The 21,025-nt window shown below is 35.1% G+C and overlaps 2 protein-coding genes and 2 long non-coding RNA genes across 4 annotated transcripts; 2 read left to right on the top strand and 2 right to left on the bottom strand.

The window, feature by feature from the left end:
- The first annotated feature begins 290 nt into the window (after window positions 1-290).
- Window positions 291-1,387, top strand: LOC129284556 (dehydration-responsive element-binding protein 1E). Its single transcript, XM_054920071.1, has one exon. The coding sequence runs from the start codon at window positions 340-342 to the stop codon at window positions 991-993; it is 654 nt and encodes a 217-aa protein (XP_054776046.1). The 5' UTR covers window positions 291-339; the 3' UTR covers window positions 994-1,387.
- Window positions 1,388-6,102: 4,715 nt separating this feature from the next.
- Window positions 6,103-7,637, bottom strand: LOC129321422 (uncharacterized). Its single transcript, XR_008595995.1, has 2 exons — window positions 7,426-7,637; window positions 6,103-6,275 (listed from the first exon to the last, which is right to left on the bottom strand). It is a non-coding gene; the product is annotated as an uncharacterized LOC129321422 (long non-coding RNA).
- Window positions 7,638-13,144: 5,507 nt separating this feature from the next.
- Window positions 13,145-14,680, bottom strand: LOC129321424 (uncharacterized). Its single transcript, XR_008595997.1, has 2 exons — window positions 14,469-14,680; window positions 13,145-13,317 (listed from the first exon to the last, which is right to left on the bottom strand). It is a non-coding gene; the product is annotated as an uncharacterized LOC129321424 (long non-coding RNA).
- Window positions 14,681-15,994: 1,314 nt separating this feature from the next.
- On the top strand, window positions 15,995-18,807 carry LOC129284458 (uncharacterized). The gene is made up of 2 exons (XM_054919948.1): window positions 15,995-17,045; window positions 17,905-18,807. The coding sequence occupies exons 1-2, from the start codon at window positions 16,251-16,253 to the stop codon at window positions 18,526-18,528; spliced, it is 1,419 nt and encodes a 472-aa protein (XP_054775923.1). The 5' UTR covers window positions 15,995-16,250; the 3' UTR covers window positions 18,529-18,807.
- Window positions 18,808-21,025: the final 2,218 nt, after the last annotated feature.

Genomic DNA, 21,025 nt, shown 5'->3' with positions numbered 1-21,025 from the left:
TGGTTTGCCACCGGTTCAACCCTAATTGAACCACTAACCTGTGACTCAATACCATAACCGATTCAATGACGGATCCGGTTTTACTACGTACCTTGCTAGAGCCTCATCCTCAAAGCACGTTCACGGAAGCAGCAAAAACAAGTAATAATCGTGGACCAGTGGGCCCGTGTTAATGTGTAAGCAACTGTTCCCCGTGTCCGTGTCCACCTCGTAGGCACGTGTCCTTTATCATCTTCAGTCTTCACTTTCAGGTTTCGACTTTCGATGGCTAAGCTTTATATACTCCGACTCAGCCGCATTGGACTCCTCAGTCTCAAAACAACGGCGAAAAGCTTTGAAATGAACGTTTGCGGTAATCTCACAAGTAACTCAGAGGGATCCAGCTCACCGTCGCCCTCCGACGAAGAAGCGATCACATTGGCGTCGGCCAAACCCAAGAAGCGAGCCGGACGTAGAGTGTTCAAGGAGACAAGGCATCCTGTGTACCGAGGAGTGCGTCGCAGGGACAAGGACAAGTGGGTCTGCGAGGTTCGTGTTCCTAATAATAACAAATTAAGGATCTGGCTCGGAACCCATTCAACTCCTGAGAAAGCAGCCAGAGCATACGATGTTGCTGCTCTAGCACTTCGTGGCAGGTCGGCTTGCCTCAATTTCGCAGACTCCGCGCAGCGGCTTCCTCTGCCGGCGTCCACCGATCCCGATGAGATACGGCGAGTGGCGATGGAGGCGGTGGAGGCATTTGACGACGACAACGAGAACCAGCACGAGGTAGTCTGTAGCAGTATGGGAATGAAAGAAGATGAGAGGGCCGGTACGAGTATGGAATTAGAAAGTTATGTGAATGGAGTTTCGGAGTTTAAAGATCAGGCGTTGTTTAGCATGGCGGACGAGCCACTGAGATCTCCTCCTGCAGCTTATTCTCTGGGGACACATGGATGGGAAGAAGTGGACCTCGTCGATAATGAGGTGTCACTCTGGAGCTTTACCATTTGATTGATTTGAAGTAAGATGCGTTTCGTCTTACTTTTTCACAAGAAAAGTTAGAAAACGAGGAAACGCCTCCGGGTCCTTGAACCGAGTGAAGTGAGCATAACAAGTATCTGTCTTCACTCTCTATTTCTTTTTCTTTTTTTTTTTCTTTTTACATTTTTTGTGGTCTGGGAAGGCTCCGCGCATTGTGTAATTAGTTTGTCTTCTTCTAGATTCTCCAAGCTCAAGTGAACGAGCTTCAGTAGGGTTTCACAGAGAATTGGACAGGATTGAATTTTAACTTAATTCAAAGTTCAGCCTCTTTTATGAAAAAAAAAAATTAGACTAGTAAATTCATAGTTCGACCCAATTCAATTGTTACTTGAAGATTAAGACTGAACTTAATTCATGAGATTAAGAAACTGATTTTGGTAGTTTAGTATTCATTTAATTTTTTTTTTCCTTTTTTCTGATATAAAATGTAACAATTTATTTCATCCTAATAAATTTAATTAAGATAATAAATATGCTTATAATCATAAAAATCTATGACAATTTCTAATAACAATAACAAAAAATATTTCAATTACAACTCAAATTATTTAAATTCATAACTTTAACAATAGCAACAATAATATTTAATAAACTTTAACAATACATTCAATATACATCACAACAATAATTTAACAACAAATTAAGTTAAAATTATATTAAATATAAGGGCAAATTGTGAACAAATGAGATGTTGAGTTCAAACTTTAAATTATTTAAATATATTAAAAATTAAAATAATTTTATATAAAAGGGTTGGATCGAGTGGTTTGAGAGCTTGATCTTCTATCTAACCTAATCTAAAAAGTTAGCTTAATCTTTTTAATATCTTTAATCTTTTGGATCAATTTTTTTTATTGTGTGAAGACTTAAAAGTTGAAGTAGTCTTTAGATCTTGAATCAAGATAATACTTGACGTTATTCTTATCCACAAATATCCTCAACGTGGCCTTCACAATATTTTTATTCATTTGTTTTTTTTTTCACTTTCAACTTTATCACTCCCTATTCCTAATGTTTTTGTATCACACTTTTCTTTATACAAATAAATGATTTTTGATTAAGAACGAGAGCATTTAATTTACATCTAGATAACTGTATAATTTATGAGTTGTATATTATGCTATTATAATTAACTCTCTGTTCCTCCCCGTTTTATAATATTGTTGTTACCGATAAAGTCAATTAAATACAGTTCAAAATTATAATTTTTTTTAAAAAATTTAAAATGAATTTCATTTAATAATTAACAGAGAAAAGGGATATTTAAAAAAAAATAAAAAGTGAAATGATGAGTGTTATTTTAGAATAAGCTTTATTAACAAAATAATATTTTTTAAATATCTTTTATTAAGGAACATCGAATTATTTAAAAAAATTATTATAAAACAAGATAAAGGAACACATAATAGGATAAATGTTATTTATTTTAATATATTCATTGATATAAAACCAACATGAAACAAACTTAAGTGAGATTTAAAATGCTTCAAGTCTCAAGAGAGGGAGAAAGAAGAGGAAGATGGTGTAGAGGCTATTAGCAAGGGAAATAAAGATTAATCTATTTCTGCACAGCTTTTAAAATATTTAAACTTGATCCAATAATACTAAATATCATGATTATAAAATTAAATAATAAATCTATTTTTTGTCGCGTTCTGATAGTGAGATTATTATTTTTATTTACACTATGCATCTATTGACACAAAACAGCCATTAAAAACATAAAAGTGAATAGGACAGGAAATTAGGAACCAAGCAATAAAGTAAATAATATATTGCTTCCCTGTTCACCTAGAAATAAAATAAGTTAAATGTGAGCGATCCAATTTTAACCAGGACGTTTGTACCAAAATTCATTAATCCCGTCACTTTATCCTTTTTATACAGTGAAAGATAAATTTAATGGTCAAAATATGTTTCTTTCCACTGCATACCATCCATTTACCTTATTATTTTCTTCATAAATTCTTTCAACTAATCATTCTCGGGGGAAAAAGAGACAAGAAGAGGAATAGACCAACTAGAAGAGCGGTGGCTTGCTCTTCGAGCCCAAGGATTGTCGGCCCAACTGCGTGATGGACCAATTATTTCTATTTGCAGCTTCCTTTGTTGGGTATTTACTTTTGAGTTTCGACTTTTGATCTACATTGCTTCTCTGTTTTAACTCTTTCCAGTTTTTTTTTTAATTTTAAAAAAATTCTCTTCTCAGTTGCTCGAAGAAGGATAAGAAAAAATTTAACCTTTTCAAATTTTAATATTTTTATCCTCATTAAATTCTTTAAATAAAAATATTAATAATAAAATTTAATAATATTTATTAGGAGTAAAAGTAAAAATTTATTACATTTTAAGACAAAGTCAATGAGATTAAAGTTTTTCTTGATTCTAATAAAATATATTGAAAGTGATTTATAAATAAAATTAAAGAGAATAATAAAAACAAGTTTACACGTTATTTAACTACTTTATCTGGTCTGTATAAACAAATGGGTAATATTTAAGTGATTAGTTTTATGTGCTTAATATACTTTTATCCAATTAAATTAAAATTTTAATGTGTGTAATATTAATAACAAGAGTCTATTATAAAATAAATACTCTCTAAAAATTTTAAAAATCTTGGTTCAATTGAAAACTAGCACCTTAAGTGTATAAGTTTTTTATTAAAAAAATATTGTCTCACAAACATTTAATAAAGCTAGCTATTTCCTTTAATTACGTCCGAGATTGAATTTATTTTTCTGAAATGTCCTTTCATTAATGTTTAAACTTTGTTCCAGCTACTTTTATTGAATGCAATTGATCGATTTAAACCAATGGGCAGGATTAAAAAATTATTAAGATTGGAGGGAGTAATTTATATCTAACTTTGTCTAATTATTTGTTTTTTTTTTTTTTAACAAGCGCTGATATTTGTTCATCTCCGTGGAAACGGACAGTGACGGGCGGCGTTTTTTTTTATAACTGTTAAGGGCATTTTAGGTATTTTGTTATTGTTAATTTTGTGAAGTTAATTACCTTCCTCTTCATTGCATGCCATATGTTTCTGTCGCTAGAGTTAGGAATAAGAGACAAACTTGATGAACCGTACATTTAAATCTATTTTTATAAATATTTAAATTTACAAAACAGTCTATTTTTAAGGAAATTGAGCCTTCTAAGCTCAGCTTTGTTAAGTTCAGAAAAAACACAGACTCTGGCTCGAGTGGCATGTGAAGCCAAGATCTTCTTGGTTTTTTTTTTTTTTTTTGCTTACTAAATTCATTGTTTTGTTTGAGGAAAAACCTTAAAGCTGAGTCAGTTGTGCACACTGGACGCGGACACTCCTAACTCCACAGCCAAGCTCTCCACTCTCGGCCTCTCATCTAAGCTCTTGTCCCTCTTGGTCTCGCCACTCGCCAATCCCAGTCGGCAATAACCAGTCGCCTCTCCAGTCTCCTCCTTCTCTCTTCTCGACACACGATAGTTAACAATCCAACTGAGCTCTCAACTCTCGCCCCTCACGCTCGACTACAGAGTGCATAGAGTGCAGACTGCAATTCAGACGCCCCTTGCCCTTTGCCTCTCATACTCGACTGCAGAGTGCGAATCGCGATCCAAACGCCCCTCACCTCTCAGACTTGATTGCAGAGTACAGACTGCTTTAGGTCTCGCAATGCTCGCTTTTAGGTCTCGCCGTTCAATTCATATCTCTGCTTTACCTGTTATAAATACCAAATATTGAAGCTCACTTTCTCTTTGATTCAAGTCTGTTCTTGCTATTCATGCACTTTAAATTTGATCCTCTTCGAGTCTCCTTATCATTGCGACCATGGCATGTTTTATGCTAAATTTGAGCCACGGCGTTGTTTTTATTTGATTCAAGTCTCCTTGTATATTTAATATTAGAGTTAAGAATAAAGTTCCAGCTTGAAGTATCGCTTATTTAAACTCATTTTTATAAAAATTTAAACTTAAAAAAAAATATTTTTTTTTTAAAATTGAGCTTTTAAACCCGGCTTTGGAAAAATAAACTAAGGTTTGAGCAGTCCTTTTAAACTCGTTTTTATTTTTTAAAAAAAAAAAATATTTTTAATTTGTAAATTAAATTTAAACTTTAGAATATATGTTTATACATTAAAATTAAAATTTTATTATTTATTTTTAATTTTTAAACATTATAATTTATATTTTTTAAAAATATATGAAATATTATAATTAAAAAATTTAACTTTTAAAGCTTTCAATAAATAAATAAATAATAATAAAGGCTTACGAATCTTAAACCTTTTATATAAAAAATTAAACTTTAAAAAATGAGACATTTTAAAAAAATCAAATTTAAGGGCCTAAGTTCATAAAAGTCGAGCCTGCCCGTTTTTCAACTTTACTTAATATTGCTTTCAAATTTTAAGTTTAACATTTCTTAGTATATGTTTAATTATTTTATTTTAATTTTTTTTAAAAAGGAGTTGTGAGCCTGACCTTAAGTCATTTGAATAAGGATCGAGCACTAAAAAAAATAAAAAATAAAAAACCAAATTTAATGATAGAGCCTACCTCTTTCCCAGCTCTATCTATCACCTAATAATTAGTTTTGTAGCCTTGGCATATTCAATGCCTCTACTTTCCATCAAAACACTGTATTTGTCTACCAAACAAACCCCTAGTGTGGGAAAGTGGACGGCCATGGAGAGGTCGAGGAAAACCCAAATACACCCGGAACGTCCAAGCAAGACAAAATTAAAATCTGCAGTAGAATATGTAACACACCAAAATTTTTTTTTAAAATAATTTAACTCAACCATAGTTGGGTTACAGCCACCCAACACATTTTTATATCAATAAATTTCAATATAAAATATTTTATAATCGGCTTCAACTCACACACTATAACATTTCAGATAAATTTTTACCTCCCACATGCCATTAGGCTAAATCACATTTGTCCATCCTTATACTCCCAACAAGTAAAATAAGCAATTTAATCAATTTTCAACACAAGCCAGTTATTTGACCTTATAATCATGCCATTTTAACCAATCCAAAGTAAACCAAATATTAAAATTACAGTCATCCAAATTGTACCAAAAATAGAAATAGTTTGAAAGGCATGATTACATTTATATATTCATATAATTGACAATAAACAAAAAGCCCTAATATTGGCAATATAATACATTATAAATCATAAATTAAATACCCAAAAGAGACAGTGGATCTATACCACTAAGCCTCTGGGACTCCTCCACGTGTCACTCTTGGCTCTTCTCCTGAAAATTGTTAACCACATAATGAGACTCAAAAGTCCCAGTAACCAAAGCCAATTTATGATAGTGTATACAAACAGTTAAGTGTGTGCTTACTAAGTGAGAATTAAAAATAATATAATTCCAACAAATATAAGAAATATTATAATAAACACAAACAACCATCCTTATATCCCTCCATTAACCTCGAGCCGTAGCCCTCACTCGGTACTAAATTACCCGGCCAAAGGTAGATTAGCCCGAGCCCTTACAAACCACCTATTGAGCTCCAATAGGGGCGTACCACGTGGCACATAAATACAACAACAATAGCAAGTCTCCCAACACCTCCCACAATAATCAAATAAATTTATAATAATATTGCACAATTATATAATATTACAAAATTTATAATTTTCTCAATAATCACCCAATTAACATGAAGTAACACAAATCATAAATTAAAAGCATGGTTACATTGTGGCTTTTTCAATAAATTATTCCTTAAAATTTCTCTCTCTCCACAATCTTCACCAGTAATACAATCTACAAATAACATATTATTTATAAATATTAGTTTCAATTTTTAAACTAATAAAATAATTCTAATAATAGAATTAAAAATATAACACAATTCCTAATCTCAATCTTAATACAAATCTATAGTTAATACTATTAAGTAAAATTTTTAACTCCTCTTTTAATTATCAATAAACATTAATAATCTAAAAATCAAATTTTAAACTAATTTCTATTATCAAAATTTTTTTTTTATTTTATAAATTCGTACCTAAAATACCCAAAAATTAAAAATTGAGTCTCTAGCTTAGAATCATAATCCTATAACCATAATAATTCATTTCTCATCCCAAATAATCATCTAAACCTCAATAAATCAACATATATTTTCAGATCTAGTTTAGAATTTGATCCATAAGCCATAAATTCAAAGATCATTAACAAATTTATACTCTATAACATTTATTATACTACTGACAACCTCAAAAACCATATTTATTCAACATAAATTCATCCCTCTTTCAGATCTTAAATTTTCTACCACTACAAACTCAGAAACTAAAGAAGAAGGATGACTAAGAAAAATTTTTAGAACACTTACCTAGTCTTGAAAAGCTTAAAATCACACCCTAAATATCCTATTAAAAACTCTTACCTTAAAACCCAGCACCGGTGAATTTGGCTCACAGATGCTCTCTCTGCCGAAGCTCACGCACGAAAGAAGGAATGAAGAAATGAAGGAACAGGTGAGTTTTTATAAAAATTCAGTGGGTCCCACATTTTTTTTAATTATTTTCTCTCTCTTCTTCTTCTTTTCTTTTTATTATTATTTTATTATTGTTACTGTTGAGGCGGCGGACGAAGCAAATTCGCTTTCTTCTTCTTCTTCCTTTCTTTTCCTTTCTTTCTTTTTATTATTATAATAATAATAATTTAATAATATTTTATTTTTTTATTTATTATTATTATTATTTTTTTATTTTTTTTATTTTTTTTTCATACCTTTTTTTTATAATAATAATTTAATAATACTTTTCAAAATTTTTATTAACCCAAATTAACTATTAAAATTTAAATTGGGATGTTACAATTCTCCCCTCCTTTTACAAATTTTGTCCTCAAAATTTAAAATTAATAACTATTAACTACTCACTTAATCAAAAAGACGAGGATAATCACGTCGCATACTGTCCTCGGTCTCCCACGTAACATCACCTGGAGTTGTGCTCTTCCAGATTACTTTAACCAATCTAATGGTCTTATTTCTTAATTGCTTGTCCTTATAATCCATAATCCTTTCTGGTTCAGCTCTGAATGTCAAATTCTCCCTGAGTTCAATTACCTCGGGTTCAATTATATGGGAAGGATCTGGTTGATACTTTTTCAGTTGTGACACATGGAATACGTTGTGTATTCCAGCAATTTGGGTGGTAATGCTACTTGGTACGCTACTGGTCCAACTCGTTTTAAGATCTCAAAAGGCCCCATAAACCTTGGTGTCAACTTCTTAGCCTTAATAGCTCTTCCAACACCAGTTACTGGAGAGATTTTCAAAAATACATGGTCACCTACTTCAAACTCAAGCGGTCTTCTCCTTTTATCCGCATAACTCTTTTGTCTACTTTGAGCTGTGAGTAATTTTTGCTTAATTAAAGCAATCTTTTGGGTAGTCTCATCAACAATGTCTGGCCCCAAAACAGTTCTCTCACTTAATTCTGTCCAACACAGTGGCGATCTACATTTTCTTCCATACAATGCCTCATAAGGTGCCATCTGAATGCTAGAATGAAAACTATTATTGTAGGCAAATTCAGCTAATGGTAAGTGACTATCCCAATTACCTCTAAGCTCAATGGCACACGCTCTTAACATGTCTTCAAGAGTTTGTATGGTTCGTTCCGTTTGCCCATCGGTCTGGGGGTGGTAAGCGGTGCTAAAACTCAGACGAGTACCCATGGCTTCCTGTAATGACTTCCAAAAGTTTGATGTGAATCTCGGATCACGATCAGATACAATATTTGTCGGCACTCCATGCAATCTCACCACTTCTCTTATGTAGATTTCAGTTAATTTTTCGAGAGAATACTTGATATTAGTAGCAAGAAAATGAGCTGATTTGGTGAGTCGATCTACGATTACCCATATAGTGTCATGACCAGAAGATGTTCTAGGCAATCCTGTAATGAAGTCCATAGAAATGCTGTCCCATTTCCACTCTGGAATATCAAGAGACTGTAGCATCCCGGCTGGTTTCTGATGCTCAATTTTGACTTTCTGGCAAGTCAAACAATGAGTTACATGTTCAGTTACATCTCTCTTCATCCTTGGCCACCACCAACCACGTCTTAAGTCATGATACATCTTAGTTGCTCCTGGGTGAATGGTATATTTACTTTGATGAGCCTCCTCAAGTAAGATATTTTTCAATCGAGTATCATTAGGCACACATACTCTACCTTTATATCTTACGACATCATCATCGGTCACATCAAAATGTTCAGCCTTTCCAGCCCCAATCTCTACCCTAATCTTATTCAAATAATCGTCCTTCTGCTGCGAAATTCTGATTTCTTCCCAAAAATTATTCTCAAATTCAGTAATATGTAGAGCAGCCAAACGATTTTCGACTACTTCTACATTTACTGCATGAAAACTACTCCATAATTCATGTTCTCTGACCATCATGTGAGCAGTATGTACAAGTTTCCTGCTCAGAGCGTCGGCGACTACGTTAGCTTTCCCTGGATGATACTTCAACTCAAAGTCATAATCCTTCAAAAACTCAATCCATCTGCGCTGTCTCATGTTGAGCTCCTTTTGATCAAACAAATATTTTAAACTTTTATGATCACTGAAGACTTCAAAAGAAGAACCATAAAGATAGTGCCTCCAAATCTTCAAGGCAAATACCACAGCAGCAAGCTCCAAGTCATGAGTAGGGTAATTTTCCTCATGAGGTCTCAACTGTCGAGAGGCATAAGCCACTACTCGATCCTCCTGCATCAATACACAACCTAAACCTTTCTTAGAAGCATCAGTATATAAGGTATAAGGAGCAGTTGGAACAGGTAAGGTGAGCACCGGTGTGGTGGTCAACCTCTTTTTCAGTTCCTGGAAGGCAACTTCACACTCGTTCGTCCAAATAAATGGAGCATCTTTCCTGGTCAACTTAGTCAAGGGCATTGCAATTTGTGAAAAACCCTTAATGAAACGACGATAGTAGCCTGCAAGACCCAAGAAACTCCTAATCTCTGTCACACTTCGAGGTTGCTCCCATTTCATCACTGCATCTATCTTACTAGGGTCCACTGCTACCCCTTCTTCTGAAACAACATGGCCTAAGAATTTAACTTCTTTAAGCCAAAAATCACATTTGCTCAACTTGGCATAGAGCTTGTGCTCTCTTAATATCTCCAAAACAATTTTAAGATGTCTAGCATGGTCCACCTCATCTCGAGAATAAATAAGTATGTCATCAATAAAGACTACAACAAATTCATCGAGATAAGGCCTGAAGATTCGATTCATATAATCCATGAAGACAGCTGGGGCATTTGTTAACCCAAACGGCATCACTAGGAACTCATAGTGCCCATATCTAGTTCTAAAAGCAGTTTTAGGGATATCCTCTGCTCTAACCCTCAATTGATGATACCCTGATCTTAGATCAATCTTAGAAAACACCGCTGAATTGACTAATTGGTCTAACAAATCATCAATTCGAGGTAAGGGGTACTTATTCTTGATGGTTACCTTATTCAATTGTCTATAATCAATACACAATCTAAGGCTTCCATCTTTCTTTTTCACAAACAGTACCGGTGACCCCCATGGTGATACACTCGGTCTGATAAACCCCTTCTCTAACAACTCTTCAATTTGTCTCTTCAACTCAGCTAACTCCGATGGAGACATCCTATAGGGTGCCTTAGAAATAGGCCCCGTACCAGGTACGAGTTCAATCGAGAACTCAACCTCTCGTTCTGGAGGCAAACCGATCACTTCAGTAGGAAAGACGTCAGGGAATTCTCTCACTACTGGAATCTGATCTACACCTTCTTCAATCTCTGCCTTGATTGAGAAGAAAATCATAAAAGCTTGACAGCCCTTTCTTATACACTGTTCTACTTGAGCTGCAGACAACAACATAGGACTTTGGGACTCTACAGGGGTTACAGTAAGAACTGAGAGTGACACACTCTTTTTCTGACAATTAAGTACAGCTCCATTTGCAGACAACCAATCCATCCCCACAATAACATCAATCCCAGACAAAGACAAACAAATGAGGTCTATGGTGGTCTTTCGACCCTCATACTCAACCTCTACATTTAGACATGCCTTAGCAGTCCTTACAGTCAAACCAGCAGGAGTAGAAATCTTCACATCAAAAGGTAAGGTACACACAGGCAATTTACATCTTTTCACACATTCATCAGACACAAAAGAGTGTGTAGCACCCGAATCAAACAAAGCACAAACATCATTATCAAGGATTCGGATTATACCTCTGATAGCATTAGGGTTATTAGCAGCCTCTGGCCCAGAGAGGGCATACACTCGTGCTGGTACTGTAGGTCTCTGATCATTACCCCTATTTTGATTTTGATAGCAGAATCTAGCAATATGACCAGGCTTCTGACAGATGTAACAAACCCAACAATCACCAGAATGAAACTTCCCACACTTACTGCATGCTTGATTACTAGCAGCACTAGGAGTAGGATTAAAGGTAGCTGGGCTCCTATAGGACCCTTGACTTCCACTCTGATTCCCTCTGTAGCTCTGGCCCTTATGATAGTAGCCCTTCTTCTTCTGATTTCTAAAACCTCCAAAGATTTGACTGCTCCTCTTCTCTACTCCACCAATGGGTCGGGTGTGGATAGGGGGCTTCCCATGAGGTTCTTTCCTCCTCTCTCTATCAGCTTCTAATCTAGCCTCTCTCTTCCTCCGAGAAACTATTCGAAGCTTATTGCACATCTCACTGAATGTCTTGATCTCAAAAGGGGCTAACTGTTCCCTTAGATCAGGCCTCGCCTTCTCTAGTAATCGTTCAGCCATCCACTCCGTGTCTTCATGTTTCTGGAGGTAAGTAGAGTATTTAGATAATTCTGAGAATTGTTCAATAAATTCATCCTCATCTAAATCACCCTGGCGGAATGCATGAAACTCAGCCTCCTTTTCTGCTCTCAGTGCAGTAGGAAAATAATTCTCGAACAATATGGCTTTAAAATCTTCCCAAGTAAGAGAGGAATCATCCTTCGGTCCTGATGTTTCCCACCATTTCTTAGCACTCTTCTGTAGTAGGAATATTGCCAGCTGCACCTTTTGATTAGAAGTGCACACAACCATACGAAAAATACTCTCCAATTGATCTATCCATTCTTCAACCACTGCTGGCTTAAGATTTCCATCGAAAGTAGGAGGATTAAACTTACGAAAAGTACTCCAGATCTTTGTAATCGTGGATGTCTGTTGGTCAGAGTGGAGACTCACATTCTTCGGACTAGTCTCATGGTGAGAATAGGAAGGTAAGCCTTCATCAGCAGATTGGCTCGCATTGAATACCTTGGTATGGCTTCCTTCTTGTTGGCCATTTCCCTCTCGGTTGTCATTCTCCTTATATTGTCTTAAAGCGGCCAATTCTTCTTCTTGTCTCTTCATGCGGTCACTAAGATTATATAGTAGATCCATCATTTGCCTCATGGTTGGCTCATCCTGCCTTAGTTGTGACTGTATGGGCTCGCCCTGCCCAATTTGTTGCTGTGTGGGCTCCGGTTGTGGCAGTGAAGGTATGTCATTTCCTATTGGCTCTATAGAATCACCGACAATTTCGCCACCTCTCCTAGTTTTGGACACCATCTCTCCCCTCCTAAAGGATGGAAGTCACATAATTAAATTAACACTAATCTCAAGACAAGAAAAATAATGGAGAAGCATTATGATTTAATAATGTATATTGCCAATAAACTAGGTTAATGTATAACAATTTCATAATTTATAAGAATTGGAACCATGAAGCTCTGATACCAAAATTTGTAACACACCAAAATTTTTTTTTAAAATAATTTAACTCAACCATAGTTGGGTTACAGCCACCCAACACATTTTTATATCAATAAATTTCAATATAAAATATTTTATAATCGGCTTCAACTCACACACTATAACATTTCAGATAAATTTTTACCTCCCACATGCCATTAGGCTAAATCACATTTGTCCATCCTTATACTCCCAACAAGTAAAATAAGCAATTTAATCAATTTTCAACACAAGCCAGTTATTTGACCTTATAATCATGCCATTTTAACCAATCCAAAGTAAACCAAATATTAAAATTACAGTCATCCAAATTGTACCAAAAATAGAAATAGTTTGAAAGGCATGATTACATTTATATATTCATATAATTGACAATAAACAAAAAGCCCTAATATTGGCAATATAATACATTATAAATCATAAATTAAATACCCAAAAGAGACAGTGGATCTATACCACTAAGCCTCTGGGACTCCTCCACGTGTCACTCTTGGCTCTTCTCCTGAAAATTGTTAACCACATAATGAGACTCAAAAGTCCCAGTAACCAAAGCCAATTTATGATAGTGTATACAAACAGTTAAGTGTGTGCTTACTAAGTGAGAATTAAAAATAATATAATTCCAACAAATATAAGAAATATTATAATAAACACAAACAACCATCCTTATATCCCTCCATTAACCTCGAGCCGTAGCCCTCACTCGGTACTAAATTACCCGGCCAAAGGTAGATTAGCCCGAGCCCTTACAAACCACCTATTGAGCTCCAATAGGGGCGTACCACGTGGCACATAAATACAACAACAATAGCAAGTCTCCCAACACCTCCCACAATAATCAAATAAATTTATAATAATATTGCACAATTATATAATATTACAAAATTTATAATTTTCTCAATAATCACCCAATTAACATGAAGTAACACAAATCATAAATTAAAAGCATGGTTACATTGTGGCTTTTTCAATAAATTATTCCTTAAAATTTCTCTCTCTCCACAATCTTCACCAGTAATACAATCTACAAATAACATATTATTTATAAATATTAGTTTCAATTTTTAAAACTAATAAAATAATTCTAATAATAGAATTAAAAATATAACACAATTCCTAATCTCAATCTTAATACAAATCTATAGTTAATACTATTAAGTAAAATTTTTAACTCCTCTTTTAATTATCAATAAACATTAATAATCTAAAAATCAAATTTTAAACTAATTTCTATTATCAAAATTTTTTTTTTATTTTATAAATTCGTACCTAAAATACCCAAAAATTAAAAATTGAGTCTCTAGCTTAGAATCATAATCCTATAACCATAATAATTCATTTCTCATCCCAAATAATCATCTAAACCTCAATAAATCAACATATATTTTCAGATCTAGTTTAGAATTTGATCCATAAGCCATAAATTCAAAGATCATTAACAAATTTATACTCTATAACATTTATTATACTACTGACAACCTCAAAAACCATATTTATTCAACATAAATTCATCCCTCTTTCAGATCTTAAATTTTCTACCACTACAAACTCAGAAACTAAAGAAGAAGGATGACTAAGAAAAATTTTTAGAACACTTACCTAGTCTTGAAAAGCTTAAAATCACACCCTAAATATCCTATTAAAAACTCTTACCTTAAAACCCAGCACCGGTGAATTTGGCTCACAGATGCTCTCTCTGCCGAAGCTCACGCACGAAAGAAGGAATGAAGAAATGAAGGAACAGGTGAGTTTTTATAAAAATTCAGTGGGTCCCACATTTTTTTTAATTATTTTCTCTCTCTTCTTCTTCTTTTCTTTTTATTATTATTTTATTATTGTTACTGTTGAGGCGGCGGACGAAGCAAATTCGCTTTCTTCTTCTTCTTCCTTTCTTTTCCTTTCTTTCTTTTTATTATTATAATAATAATAATTTAATAATATTTTATTTTTTTATTTATTATTATTATTATTTTTTATTATTTTTTTTATTTTTTTTTCATACCTTTTTTTATAATAATAATTTAATAATACTTTTCAAAATTTTTATTAACCCAAATTAACTATTAAAATTTAAATTGGGATGTTACAGAATATATATATATATATATATATATATAATGCCGCCCTACATCACAGATGTTTAAAAACTTTTTAAAAAAGCTACAAACTGATGCCAAATAAAAAAATTTATTACCGCAAGATCCAATTAATGAACTAAGATCCATTGTGCAGGGTTTAAGTTGATTCTATTCAATTTTTTTTTCATGTAAATAGCTGGAGAAAGATGTGTTGGCTAATTTGAAAATGAAAAAGGCTTTTCGGAAATTTTATATTTGTACGTGTGTAGTCCAACTTCGTGCGTTTGAAAATCCGATGTGGCAGTTATTAGTCACACGTGTCCCATTTGAATCAAAATAATGCACGAGGACATTTGTTTCTAAAATTGCAGAGTTCACTTTCGGAGAATTTTTTCAGACATAGTCGAAACTATCGCGCTCCGTAAAAATTTGATTTGTTCATGACCTGCAGGTGTTCGCTGTTAAATTTGGAATCTATGAAGTCTTTCTCTCTTCTGATTTTTTACTGCAAACATTTCAAATCTTGCTGAACTAACAATTAACTTTTGCTCACTAATCAAAGCTGCGCAACTTACTCCAAAAAATATGAGGAAAGAGTGAAAAAAGCCGGGATGAGATGAAACAAGATTAATTTGACCGTGCAAAGAGGGCAGGAGCAATTAATGAGAGGGAAGTTGGAGGTCAACAAAGGCACACGTGACCCAGCACGTGAATAGAGGAAGTGCGCGATCACGCGCCCACACACACACATATGGTTCATAGTCAATTTCCAATTTTCCATTACGGTTAGAATCAAAAGGTCAACTACTGGTCTACAACAGTCCAAAATCCTCCCCATCAATTTGAAGATCGTCCCCGAGCATCCCTCAATTCAACAGAATCCAATTAATTTAATTTATACACTTCTATTCCAACTAAGATTAATTTATTAAAATATTTTCATCATTTTCAGATTCAAATTTTTACCTGCCCGCCTCCTAAAGCGAAGCATCGTCCCTGCTTCTACTCACCATATCACACTTGAAGCCTCGCTGTCTTAACTCTCTTGCAATCATATTCATTGAGATCTTCGCCACCGAACCTTCTTTTATCTTTCACTTTCCCTCCACTATAAATTTGTCTCCCTCATCACTACTCTCCCTCTCTCTCTCTGCATCTGTCGCTGGCTTTACCCCTCTCTGCTCGTACTGAAGCTCCCAGCCTGGCTCGCTTCTTTCAGGGGAAAAAGCTCTGAATTCTCAGAATCCCCATTTATGAACCCCTTCTTTCGTCCTTATTCCTAGTTAACCCTTTTGCTTTACCTCTCTTTCTCCGCTATCTACATCTATCATCTTCCCTCTCCATTAACTTGTCTGATATGTTGTTTTCTTCCGAGAAAATGGCTTCTTGTGGTAAACCCTTAAGGGATCAAATGCTGACCGCCAAACAGCTCCGAAGGCCATCCAATATGCTGCTTAAGGATTATCTCAGGGACGATCTCAGTTCCTGCTCTTCCAGCGGCTTCAAATCTCTTCCTCGCCGACAGTGCTGCGCCACCGTCCGATTTGATATCCTCGAGAAAGATCTCCACGCCGCACGGAATCTACTCCTTCGACCGACTATCAGCCACCGAAGTTCTTGCTCTTTCAAGGTCGCTTCCCCCACCATATCAGCCCTGCATAGGGCTTCTCGGGCCGTCATCAACGCCGCTAAATTACTGCCATTCCCCTCCATATCCGCGATGGCATCGTCGTCGTCGTCCTACAAAAAGAGTAACTCCAAGAATGGTCTCCTGTGCAAAAGCTTGTCTCGGAAGATGTTGAGCCGGAGCTTCTGGAGAAAAGCGATCGAGGATGAGGTGAGCGAGCCTCGACGGTGGAGATCATTTAGAGAGTTGCTAGAAGAGAAGGAGGAGCCGTCGGATCAGCACACACAAAGCTCGAGCACGATGAGCGTGACTTCGGGAATTAGCAGTAGCACTAGCGGAAGTAGCAGCGGGAACAGTAACGGAAACAGTTGGAGGTCGAGCGAATTCACTTGGGAGATATTACGGTCGTCGAGCGATAATTCGGACGTCGTCGGAGTTGTGAGCAGCGAGAATACGACGATGCACAAAACAGCGACCAAGACGGGTGAAGATTCCACTGACGGCTGCACCTTGGAGAAATTAATGGTAAGTTGATTTTGAATATCGGTTTGGTTATTATATTTTGAAAATTTATGATTCGCTCGTGGAGGATGGTCCGGCGATCTGATCCTCTGGCAATATTGATGGAGGAGGAACAGCTGGGCCCGAGATTGCATGAATTCCACGTGTGGGGGAATTTGATACGGTACTTCTCGGGGACCATAGAACTTAGTTAATTACCAATGAGTCCTTACGCCCTCTTCGGCGCTCTAATAACTCCGCCGTATATTTGTCTTTTACCTGTAAATTTCATTTTATTTCGATTTTTTTTTACTAAGACAAATATGTTATTAAAGTTAACAATTGTTTTACTATACATGTACCAGTACAATGGCCTACCGTACGTCTCTTAATTGAATAACTTCTTGTATATTTTGTCGGCGAGGGCATTGTCCATTAATGTCCACGAGCTTGGTTTTCCTGCTGAGTTTATAAACTTTAATTATTCGGAAAATATTATTAAGTTTCTTCTCCACCTGAGTCATCTCTGGCCTTATTTTTTAAAAAATCACGATCCATTATTTCTTTAAGAAAGAACGTAACGTAACTACTTGACACTATCTATTCTAGGGCGATCGCAAAGATGCTAACCGGTATATTCAAGCTATAGGTGTGGTTATATCATAGTGGTGGCCGGGAACAAAAATATAATTTGTTCTAGCTAGGTAGAAACATATCGTTTTCATTAAGAATGGATAGATAGTGATGCATCAAATTTTATGATCTTCAATACTGTGTTTGCAATCTCTCTCTCTCTCTCTCTCTCGCTCTATATATATATATATATATATATTCTGCATAGGGTACGTAAACTGAGTTTGGTGAATGTGTAATATTGGAACAGGATTGGGCGAGGGAGGAGAAGGAACAACTGAGTCCTGTATCGGTGCTGAATTGTCCGTTTGGAGATGATGAAGAGGTCAACTCTCCTTTGGATTCTACGAGCTGCTGTCGCTCGGAAGGTGGAATTGTTGCAGGAAACAAAAACAAGCATACGCAGAAGAGTCGACGTTTTGATGACGTGGCTTCATCACTGAAGCCGATCGACCTAGAGAAACGAATGGCAATATTATCGTTAGAAGTACTTGAGGATGAACTAACAGCTGTGCAGCGAAATGAGAAGAGCAAGGGTGAGGAAAAAGCGTGGTTGCTGGTTAACGAGCTTGAAACTTCAAGGACTACGTGTATGATCAATAGAGCAGAGAAGAAGCTCTTGTTGGATTTGTTCAATAACATGGAAAACAATGAGGATGAAGAGATGAAGGAAGGGGAAATATCAAAGGCAGCGAAGGAATGGATAAGTGGGGAACGGCAAGGAGTGAGTAATATGGGTTGGGAAGTTTGTGTGAGGGAGATGGATAGATGTGAAAGATGGACAAATATTTCAGATGAAGGAGTGGGGATGGAGTTGGAATTCGAAGTTTTGAAGAGTTTGATGAACGAGCTCGTACTTGAACTCACATCGTGATGAGAGAGTCTACACCTGAGCTTAATTTCTTGCTTTCATTATTTATTTTCAGATTAGTGATAGAAATTGAAACGCCTTGTCCCCGTCCAGGGGATTCATAGTCTCATAGAGGATCAGTGAAGTTTTGGAATAGTCAATATTATTGGGATTTTTGTTCATCAGTTGAACATCATTTGAGGCTTTGAATAATGGCCATCATGATTTGTGATTTCTAAACCTCATCCGGTTTAGTATCCAGAATCTAAACATGAAATCTGAGGTCAGCTCTATTTTTTTTCAGCTATAATGATTGCTGTCATAAACAACTTAGATTCATAAAGCACGAATCTTATAATCGCTAAAAAGAATCACAGTGAAAAAGATTATTATGAATGACAGAGCTATTTTATGATGAGGGTGGGCAAATGCACCTCCTCACTTTAAGAAAAATTACAAATTATGTATATAAATTTTACAACTTTACACTTTTTACTCTTAAGATTTTGCACCCTCTAAGTTAAATAAAAAAATGTGGTCTTACTTTCACCCAAAAAAAAAAATTTGGTCTTAAAAACTAATGTGTAATATTAATAATAAATATTAAATATCAAGAATATATTTTACATAAAAGATCATATCAATTTATTTAATATATTTTTTTAAAAAATAATAATTAATTTATTTATATTATTACAATTTTATTCCTAATGTAATTATGTTATTTTTAAAAAAGTTATTAATTTTTAAAGTAAATTAAGTTGTACCCTTGACTCCAAATTCTAACTCCGCCACTTGTTATTATGCAGTAACTTCTTTTGTTTGACCAGGATTATATAGTAACTTCGAGTTCTAGTCGTTAAAAATCAGTAACTTTTACTAAAATGATCAGTTCTTTAATTGATATAATTTTCCTGAGTGGTTAGCGCGTGAGATATGGAAACTCAGATGGACATCATGTCGGAACCGCCCAAGTGTAGAGCTTTGATGTATCATGATTTTCCCATGTAGTTTTCAATTTTCACCTGCCCTTGTATTCAGAAGAAGAAATCTAAAAATAAAAAGATTATTAATAGCTTTCACAAATAATGGCCAATTGTAGATCCACTAGGCCCAAGCAGGTGGGACCTAAAACAAATTCAGAAGAAGGGCCTGCCAGGTGGGCTTGAAGCGAAGTCCAACACTACAAACATGTTCCTTCTGGAAAATGGACACAAGTATTATCCGAACGCTGTGTGGGTAATATCAAGGCCCAGCTCACATAACTTGTTCATGAACATGTGCGCATAGAGAAACTCACACACACCATATATTTGACAATTTTAAAGCTAGCAACGTTAAAAAAATTTACGTCTAGATTTCGATTTCAGAATTTCTTTCTACTTACTACTTATTTGTGAAAATGTGGTGGGGGAAAATGCAAGGACGGTAACTATGAAAAAAGGCCCAAGCCGAGACAATATATTGCAGGAACCAATCAGGGTCCTTGTTCCTCTTCTTAACAAGAAATGGTCCTTGTTCTTCAGTTGTTACTTTGGACACAGCATATGAGAAAAACATGAACAAGACAAACTACAATCTGTGACTGTTGGTATTATTAAATAATGAAAGAGACGGAATCAAAGGAGGGATTGCTGTCCCCGATGTACCCGCCATTCTACTCTGCCCACTATTGTATTGATCACGTGTTGCATAGTACCAGCTAGATTTTCTCTCCCCACGTCTTGTATAATGTATAGTATACGAATTTCAGAGAGAACACCCAAATACAATGAAAGAATCAAGAAATTAGCTGAGACATATTCTTAAAAAAAAAAAAAATCAATGCGGCTTTCCACACGCGTAGAGCCTGAAATGAGATTGATCATTTATTGCAATAGAAACTTATGTATACTTCATTGTTTGAAGTTTAAAAATTGCGATGTCTCTAATTATAAGAGCGGTGATTTGGTGCTTAAGGCATGTTTGATAAAGGATTACATTGTTATTAGTGGATTTAATATAACATAAAAAGTCTTATATTGCATAAAGTTAAATTTAATAATTGATAATATATAATAAAGGAGAATAATACATTAATAATTTAAACTTTAACATTTTGAGTTAAAATATATCTTTCTGTCACTCTCAGTCCATTTTTCCTCCCATGCAGATGCAGTTACTCACCATTTCTAAAAAAGCTACAAACACAGTCCAGGAAAAAAACAAGGAATCACGGCTTAAAAATTCACCCATAGAGTCATACAGGACACATAAATAAATGTGATAGAATACAGCGACTCTTGCCGCATGCAAGATGATAACGAGATTGAAACTTGAAAGAGATACTTGACTGCAGGACCAAAGATGTGCTCAGGCTAAAACAGCTAAACGAAACAAACCCCATCGTCAAGTTTTTGTTGGGTCTTACAATTTTTGTCGCGGTGTGGTAAGTAGCAGCAAACGAGAGAGAGGACATGTGGGCCCAGAAAAGAAATATGGGAGGAGATATGAGGAAAACAAGATGGACAAGTATGGGGAT

This window comes from Prosopis cineraria, unplaced genomic scaffold, assembly GCF_029017545.1.
Source record: "Prosopis cineraria cultivar Desert tree isolate PC_DT_omini unplaced genomic scaffold, ASM2901754v1 PC10, whole genome shotgun sequence".
NCBI lineage: Eukaryota > Viridiplantae > Streptophyta > Magnoliopsida > Fabales > Fabaceae > Prosopis > Prosopis cineraria.
Note: the sequence above shows the minus strand (reverse complement) of the source record. Positions and strands in the feature narration are given on the sequence as shown.